The sequence below is a fragment of the Poecilia latipinna genome, unplaced genomic scaffold, assembly GCF_001443285.1.
Source record: "Poecilia latipinna isolate Pla-1442-1.1 unplaced genomic scaffold, P_latipinna-1.0 Scaffold1087, whole genome shotgun sequence".
Lineage (NCBI taxonomy): Eukaryota > Metazoa > Chordata > Actinopteri > Cyprinodontiformes > Poeciliidae > Poecilia > Poecilia latipinna.
This window is the reverse complement of record NW_015113703.1, coordinates 205214-214506: the sequence shown is the minus strand read 5'-3', so window position 1 is coordinate 214506 and position 9293 is coordinate 205214. Positions and strand designations below refer to the sequence as shown.

The following is a 9293-nucleotide window of genomic DNA, read 5'->3' as shown; positions in this document are numbered from 1 at the left end:
TTTGGGGTCATTTTTTTTTTTTTTATTTTCCCTCCCGGTTTTCCACAGGGTTTTTTTTTTTTTTTTTTTGTAAGGAGTTGGATTTGACTCACCCTGAGCAAAGGCCTCCAGCACGTCTCCTCCCACGCCTGCCAGGCAGTCCTGCGGTGTGTGAGTCGGGGTGGACCCGGCCGAGGTGGAGCGAATGGGCATGGGCATGGAGCAGCCGGCACCGTGACTCGGAGAAGAATGAGGGGAACCTCCAGACTGGGACGGCGAAAGGCAAAATCAGTCAAAAACGCTTAAACAACCTATTTACTGCATTACTAACCTCTTCTTTTTTTATAATGCTAGCATACAGGCAGATAGAAAACAGACAGGCGAATAAACAAAACAGTAAATCTTGTACATAAGTCAAATGTTCTAACATGACAACATAGAATAAATACTAAAAATTAAGTGTTAAAGCACTGCATCTTTTAATCACAAGAGACATTCAGTAAAACGGAGATAAAGTTGCTCTAAATTTCTTATTTGTTCTTCATTTATTGGCATAAATGTGGCTTTTATGGCCAAATTTATGCAGCACAGAGGCGTCAGTGGTACAGAGCACACACACACACAAGCAAATCAAACGCTGCAGCAATGACGTAATAATATCACCTCTGAATCTCATGCTGCGCAACGCAGACGCTCTGTCTGCGCCGAGGAAAATTCACTTATTTCTGCGAGAAGAAAAAAGGTCGGTCTGTGCTATTTTCTGACTAAATCACATCATATTTTGGTCACTGGTGGTCGTGGACGTTGAACTTCCAGCTCAAGATGGTCAGGCAATAAATATGTCTAGGACAAAAAAGAGTAAATTTCCTCACTAAGTCCTGAAGCAGTTAGACAAACTAAATTTGACATTGGCATGTCCATTGGCAAATTCCACATTTTAATGTACGGGTATGTACAGATCTTTACTGCCAGTTGTTCTCAGTTTTCTCTTAATGCTACATTGGTTGAGTTTCTCCCATTCAAACTCCTTTACTGCATCAGGATGTTAATAAATGTGACGTGTGGGCATAAAAGTGGATCCTGTGCTGAGTCCAGACTAACAAAAGTACACAGTATTCTTGAAAAGTTTTGAACATATCATTGAACGGGATGACGCTAACCTTCATGCTCAGGTTCAACGGAAAAAAAAAAATCTATGCACTCATCAGGAGTTGTCAATGAAAAAATGCGATATTTTCCTAATTCGATTTCACAAAATTCGTGCAAGCTGTGTCTGTGAGGAACTGAGGGGGAAGCGCAGAGACCATCAACTACTGTAAGCACTTTGCAAAGCGAATCGAGAGCAACTTACAGCCTGCTTCTGCTCCTCATCCTATCAGCCAACAAAGGTGAGCAGAGAGAAAGCGAGAAGAGCGAGAGCAACAAAATTAATGAAAAAAAAGGAGAAAGTGATTTCTGCATGCATCACACGGCACACGTTTACATGGCATAACATCAAGGTAGTCTGTTGTGCTCGGAGAGGAAGACACATTTCATCTATTCAAATCCCAATTATCCGATTAGCAGCAACGAGCCAGTAAGAAAACCACAAAGGAGAGCGGCCGACTCAAGACGTTTGATGCTCTACCCAAGTCGGGGGTCTCATCCTCCCACCTGCAGGTAAATCTTCTTGGACCAGGAGGCGGTCTTACCTTCAGCAGCCTCATCAGACCCTCCAGCTGCACCATCAGCTCCCGCCTGCTCTCCTGCAGGGCCGACATGCGCCTCTCCAGCTCGTCCTTCCTGTGTCTGCGGATGGCAGACAACACGGTTCAAGTTTCAGGTTTGTTCATTCGCGCGTGGATTTTGGGTAAAAACAGCAGTCTGCTTTCTAGTTAGAGTGCAAAACCAAAATAACAATAATAATAATAATAATAATAATAATAATAATAATAATAATAATAATAATAAAAAGTGAAGTTGACCCTAAATGTTTTAGACTAATTTGAGGTAAACTGAAAGTTGTTTATTTATATATCAGTACTGAGTGTTTTTTTTTTTAACTCATCTAATTATTGTTTCTGACAGGAGCACAAAGAATTATTTTTTTAAACTAACCAGAAATAAGTGCACAAAAGAAATACATAAACGAATGTAAACTGAAATCCTTCATTTGTGTTGCGGCTTGTTAGCACCCTCTGCTGCTTATATTGTGTAACTGCATATTTACAGATATTGTGAATCAGGTATTTTGAAACTTCCCAGGGACATCAGAGCAACAGATCAGTAAGGGAACAGAAAAGGCTCAAAAGAAGAAAAAAACAAAAAACAAAAACGTAATTTTGAATATTGCCAATGTGCAATATCTGTTGGGTTAGTTTGGAATCTTTTTCCCCTTACAAGTCTTTTTTTTTTGTTCTTGTTTCACTTTCTGTTCACTTTTGGCAAGGTTTCTGATTTATTATTTAGGACAGAGCACACACAGCCTCGAAGAACATATAAAATGTTATTTGAGCCTGTTGTTCCTGCAGAAATCTCTTCCAAGAGCATAACCTAGCGGTGACCCCAAGCTCTGCGGCACAACAGAAAATTATTTCAGGAAAGAAGAAGAGAAGAGACCCAGAGGTGTTTTCAGGAATGTTTTGGCCCTCTACTTGTGCGTATCTTCCTGTTATCGTCGGGTCAGCGACACCGCATCGTACCTGAGGAGTCGCAGCTCGGTCAGGAGCGTGGGGTTCTGCTGGGCTTTCTCTGGCGTGGGCTGGGAGGCCTGTTCATGCTCCAAACGGAGCCTCTGGATCTCCTGCAAGATCTCCCTGATTTGGGGAAAAATATTTTAAATGTAACAGAACATTTCTTTTACCCCCCCCCCCACAACGAGAAATCAAGCGGACCTGTTTTTGTTCTCCAGCTCTGCGATCAGCTGTCTCTGTTGCTTATTGGCGTCGAAGTTGAAAGTCAGGTCTGTTGGAGGACACTGTTGCTGCAACGCAAAACACCTCTCAGTAAAACCAGCGAGAAAAGCTACAAACACAGCAAGAGTTTTCATGCTTTTCAACATTTTGTCATGATACAGCCACAGACGTGAACTGAAGAGTGGAAGGAAAAATCTGACATATGGGTTTTCAAACCTTTTTACCAATGGAAATCTGAAAAGTGTGGTGTGCGTTTTCACTCAGCTCGCCACAGTCACTCACTGTGAATTTTCCGCCTAGCTAGTGCAGATATCTTAATGAGAAAATGTCTTGTTATAAGTTGAATAATCTGCAAGTTGAACTTTATTATTTAGTAGCTAAGTGATTTCTGGAGGAAATTGGTTGTGCTGGGTTTTATTTTGGGGTATCGTCATAATATTTCAAGGTTTTATGTGTAACAAAATGTGAAAACCACGTGTCATTTCCTTCCACTTCACAACTATGCACCACTTTGTGTTGCTCTGTTCCACAAAAGTACCCAAATTACAACAAAAATTCACTTTTTCTACAATTTTCCAGCAACCTAGAGGCATGTGAAGAAGAAAACAATAACTTCTATGACTAAGAGATTTGAAACACAGCTTTGACCAAAACCCTTTGAGTCTTTCTGTGAGGTACTTACTGTGGAGTTGCCTGCCTCAGCCGCCAGGCGTGCAGCGTATCGAGCGATGAGCCGGTGCTCTTCGTCTAACCGGCTGGGACTCTCCAAAACACTGACCAAAGTCAAACACAGAGCAAAACATCACACACATACACACACAGTCAATCTGATTATTTGCAGAAAAAAAAATTCACTAAATGAATTCAGGAGTCCAGAAATGGTAGAAAAGGAGCAAAAAAAAGATTAGAAGAATGAAACGATGATGACTGGATAAGCAGCATGCAGGATGCTTTTATGGCAGCTACGAGTACCCGCTTTGGTCATTTCAGCCAAGAAAAGAGATTTCAAATATTGTCCAAGAGTTAAAATGATCATGAGTGGGACATATGGTGTGGGCAGATGATGGGACATATGCTGCTTCCTTCCCCCCCCCCCCAGGTCATCTCCAAGCGAGGAGGGAAAGCGAGCTCAAACGGTGCGGGGAGCATTTCCAATTCTGACTGGAGTAAGACCAACGGCCGACAATTAAACTCAGCGTGGCTGTAAAGCCGCTGCATCGACTCAAACACTAACCGAACCTGAAAAACGCAGCAAAAGTGGCTTTTTTGTGCCTTTTTTCCTTAAGTGTTTGATCCCAATTTAAGGCTTCATATCATCAAGGGAACTTTAAACAAACATGGCCTGGGGAAATCCAAAATAGTGTTTTTCAAATGATGATTTTATTTTATCCAGGGGGGGGGGGGGGAAAAGGCCCCTAAACTTAACAAATGGATTTTGAGCTTTTGCTTTTACCTCATTGGAGGGTTTTCAAAGCTGAAACGACCGCACACGTAAACGCCGTTTGTCCTCTGCATCTCGACGAGGAGATTTCCACACCTTCATACTCAATTTAACTCCATTCAGAAATACTTTATCTCAAAGAGAAACTAAATGTGTAAAACAAGATGAACCTGCATGCATATATATATATATATATATGCATGCATATATATATATATATATATATATATATATATATATATATATGCATGCAGGTTGGTTTGGATAGCTATTTTTACTCAATGCATGAAGTAATAATTTCAAAATTGAGTAAGTGTAACACTGATGAATATGTTGGATGTGATGACATTTGACAAAATTGAATGTTTATTGATTGCTTCTATGTTTTTATGATGTGAATCATTTTGAAATGGGCTGCACAAATAAACTTTGACTTGACTTTTTTTCTTTTGCTCACTTTGGGTATTTTTTGTTTGAGATAGAAATGTGTTTGATGAGCCGAATCCTTCACAAAACATAACAGGGAAAACTGCAAATTTAGCTACTTTGTTATCATTGCATGAACGACCCCTGAATGAACCGAGGTAATGGCCGAAGTATCCGTCGGATCCCTTGACGGGCTCAATGTTGTGTCACAAATTAAGAGGGAAAAAAAATAAAACATGTAACTCAATCAGAGCACAGCGGGACATTAAAAAAACATCTCGCTAAATGGGTCTCGTTCTAAATAATTTACAGTCTCACTGATACCGATGTTTCTTGTAAGAATACGGCGACAGATCAGGGAATTGCTCTGCCCGAAGTTCTAATGCTACGTCCAGATTGTAGTAATTTTTTTTGACAAAAACTTAACAATTTTAACAATTTAATAAATTGTAAATTTATTGACCGGATCGCCATCGGCAGGCTCCTACTTCGGAGAATCGGATTAAGTCAGAATGCTGGGACAGAAAGTCAATAACAGCTTGGGTGTGTGCTATAGTTGGAGTATTTTCACCGTTTCACCTTGCGATCAAACAGTCCTACCCCACAGAGAGCAGGAGACGTGACATTCATCTTTACTTGAAATAAAAATTTTAAAAAAGCAACAACAAAAAAAAGAAATGACGAGAGGTCATAGATAAAAATAGTATTTGTTTTTGTTGTTGAAAGTTACTAAAACATAAAAGTCAAGGCAAAGGTGGAGCAGAAAGTGGTTTTATTCTGCAATATTAAATTATACAGACATGTGAGTGCAGTGTGTTGAGAAACAGTAAAAAAAATAGATGAATACACCCCCTTTTTTAATCAGAATTGGTCTTGTCTTTTGTTTTCTTTTTATTATTATTATTTTTATTGTTCATAGACGTATTTGTCATGCATGTGTCGTCTTGCCAGTGGGGGCGCTATCGTGCCGCTGTGGGTCTAACAGGGAGAACGAGTTTCCTGGCTCTGGGCATGCGCGGCTCAGAATAAACGAGCTCCTGACAGAGATACACTGTTACGACTCACCTCCTCTGTGATCCACAGATCTGGTTGCACAGGATTCATCTGCCTGTGTACCACTTGATACTGGCCCCAGATTCCCCTAGGTCTGGTGCCGGTAACATGAGCAGGAGTAAGACTAAAGTTCACTGAACATATGCGATAGCTAGAGAACGCTAACATCAATTCATTTAGCAAAAAAATTCCAATTTGGATAAAGCAGCCGCTGCTGTCAATAAAAAAAAAAAAAATAAAAAATGGATTCCAAAGAAATCGGAAAGTCGGAAGCAGTCACAATGCTAATGCTAACCATTAGCATCGACGAAATATAGCTGTTTACTCTACTGGATGCCCGTTCATAATGACTCGGATCGGTACCAACACAGCTGTTTTACATTTATTCGACTGCCCGTGAATGGTAAGTTAAATCACTTCAAAATGTTTTCCTCTGCTGGAAACAGAGCATGACGTAACACAGCATGACGTGTTACGTCATGCTGTCCCATTTCCGCATGACGTAACACGTAATAAATTAACTTCCTGGAGGGCGCGCTTCTGTGTGAGAGAGGCAGAAAGGGGGGCTGCCATGTCAGTAGAGCAGACGGTATCAGAAGCCGACTGTGATGGAGCGTCGAGGCAGAGCTCGGGCCATTTTTTAAGAGCCTGCATGGAGTCTGTAGCCTGCTGCTGGCACTTTGTTTTTCACCCCATTAAAACATGAAATCGGAAACGGTCAACGAACAGTGACGGTGGTGGAGAGGGGGGCTCTGTCCCGCTTTAGGGGGGCATCTTTAGCTGAAGCAGAGCGACGATGAGCTTTGCTTTATTCAGCAGGAGCATATTTGAGTCACCGGCCTTTCGACAACAGGCGAGAGAATGCTGTGAAATTTTAACAGTGGATTAATATTTATTAGAAAGACAGGGAACAACTCAACCGGGCTGAACAGAACTTGCCCCCCCAACACACTGCAAAAACCCCCCCACAAAATCTCAGCAAGTATTTTTGGTGTAGTTTCCGGTACAAATATCTTAGTACACTTTAAATAAAACTAAACTAGCTAACAAGTAACTTTTCAGCAAGATATAGCTTATATAGCAAGATTTCAGCTTGTTTTTAGTTCGTAATTCTGGAATATTGATTTTAAACAAAGCACTAGTTCTGCTGGTAGATTATTTCCCTGGGCTGGAGTTGCTGTAGAAAGGCTTAGTTCAGAGGATATTAATATGTCCTAGTGAAAGTACAGACCTGAGTCCAATTGAGAATCTGTAGCAAAACATGAGAAGTCCTATTGGATGGATGCTTTCAATCTAATTTCCCTTTCAAAGAAGAAATGACAAAACATTTCAGTGTCTCTAAAGGTGGAGGTCATTGCAGCAAAAAAGTTGCTCTCTAAAAGTACTGACGCAAACTCACTCCACACTTCTTTTTTAAACAAAACATATATAAAGAAATGTATTTTTCCTTCCTACTCAAAGTCATGTGGTAAAACTCCAATAAAATGCGCCGAAGCTTGTGGTTGTAACATGACTGGGTGCGTAAAAAGGCTTCCAAAGGGGGATTGCTTGTTCTTGTTCACATCTCTCAGCAAAATCCACAACGCTGCTTCCCCGGGATTCCTGCTGCGTTCTCATCGCCACTTCAATGTCGTCCCCTTTCTGTTTGCTTGGGACTCCATAATCCCTGTGTTAATTGGAAGAAGACAGTTTCCGCCATCTTGTATTTGCCGTCTGCCCTAAATCCTTCATGTCGTCTCTTCAACTCATCAAACACTTCTTATTTTAGATGCTAGTTGCTCTAATGTGCTTCTTGTTTTTTTTTTTCCTGGAGTTTCTCAGCATGACAGATGTTAGGAGCTGCTGAGGGTTTTAAGAAGTGATCAATAAGATTACAGATTACTCAAATTAGTCAAGCAAATGATTAAAAATGACAAGCCAACCAATGGTTGAAGTAATTACCAATGCAATAGTAATGGTGTGATTTTGTGCGCTGCTTTTGCCCTTCAGGTGGCAGATGTGCAGCTGTTTTGACTCCTCTGAGGCAACGACATCCTCCGCGAGTGTCATCTTCACACGGCGGCGCTGACTCACAGAGCAAAATGTCAAGACAAAGGTTATCGGGCTTCTGCGCTACCGCCACAGTGAGAGAAACCTCGGGAGAGAATCGCCTTTCCTGCAACACGAACCCATCCGCTGACCTCCATGGGTTTGGATGCGTGACATCATTAAAGTCCCTGAAACCAGCGCCGCGCCGTCAGAAATAACCATCTCCATCAAAGGTTAATGTCATAAATGATTGGCTTGATGGTTAGATTTTGAAGATTAAGTGAAAGAAAACCCCAACAGATTTTAAATTGATGGATTTTTTTTTTTTTTTAATTCCTCCCCCCCGTCTAGTTTTCCAGCTGCCCTTCAGCTGAAAAAGTCCTTGGCGAAGGCTGATGACTCTGCCTGAGACTTCCACACCCCCTTCGTTCACGGTCTCCCCCCCCAGATTTCCGACGAAGTCGTCGTCTTGCAGCTCCCCAGTCTCTGAGCGCTCTGATCTCAGGAGCACAAAATTGCCGGAAAGATTTGCAGGAGCGATATGGCGCACACGAGACGGGGAAAATCTAGACCTGCGGGGAGAGGACACGTTTACGTCGCAGCTCCCCTCAGAGCGCTCTGCTCCGTCGCCGGCTTCATAACCACAGAGCTTCGTTACCCGCTGTGAGTAAATAATGATGCCAGAGTCCAGGCTCTCACACGAGATGGACTGAAATGAGAGGAGGCTCTTAGAGCGACCAGGCTCCATCCGGCTCCATCATAATCTCTTTGTCATGTCATCCTGTTAGGTAGACGTGATCACAAATTCACTGTGACAGCAGAGCATATTTTCTAACTAAAAATACACCCGGAAGGTCAAGCTGCTCGGAGGCAAAAATATGTGCAAAGAGGGGGTATGATTTGCTGTTCTCATTCTGATCAGAGACAATCTGTCGTCTATTTTAAGCGCGGCCTCAATTCAGGAGTGATTAAAAAGGATTTATATGGATTTTTCGGGCGACTTATGGAGGTAATTTGTCGTCTCAAGGCCAGAACTGCGATCATATTTTTTAGAGTAACTGTGAGTAAAACAAAACAAAACAAAAGAAAAAGTCATGGTTAGATATCATTGACCGTAAAAGTTAACAGAAAAATAACATGTAGTCCTGCTGCTGCAAAAATGTTGTACTGACTTTGGCAAAGCAAGCAAAACTTTATGCTCGCTTGCTTTCATGAGCACGTTATCACACAGTTTAGCTGAGCTGTTCCGTACAGAGTAAAGCATTCATAAGAAGTTGATAGAGGTATTCATAATAACCCTCGAACTTTTTACTTTTTCTCACAATACAATCACAAACTTTGAGGTATTTTACTAAGACTTTTTGGGAGGTAATGTAGTGCATAGCGACGTAAAAGTGATGTAATGGCATAATGCTGAGGATGTTGTGTTTTTTGCCACACATTTACAATGTAGGCCCAAAAGGTTCAATTTT

The 9293-nt window shown here is 41.5% G+C and overlaps 1 protein-coding gene across 8 annotated transcripts in view; it reads right to left on the bottom strand.

Annotated features, from left to right (window-relative positions):
* The window catches only part of dtnbb (dystrobrevin, beta b), a 37526-nt gene that overhangs the window by 6471 nt on the left and 21762 nt on the right, over positions 1-9293 (bottom strand). For 5 of the 8 annotated variants that reach the window (XM_015052110.1, XM_015052109.1, XM_015052108.1 and 2 more), the window contains 6 exons: positions 3556-3646; positions 2853-2941; positions 2661-2774; positions 1671-1767; positions 1331-1351; positions 93-252 (listed from right to left, as the gene is read on the bottom strand). In XM_015052110.1, the coding sequence (XP_014907596.1) occupies positions 93-252; positions 1331-1351; positions 1671-1767; positions 2661-2774; positions 2853-2941; positions 3556-3646 (572 nt within the window). The remainder of the gene's footprint in view (positions 1-92; positions 253-1330; positions 1352-1670; positions 1768-2660; positions 2775-2852; positions 2942-3555; positions 3647-9293) is intronic. The other 3 variants (XM_015052111.1, XM_015052115.1, XM_015052112.1) reach the window with 2 other exon arrangements.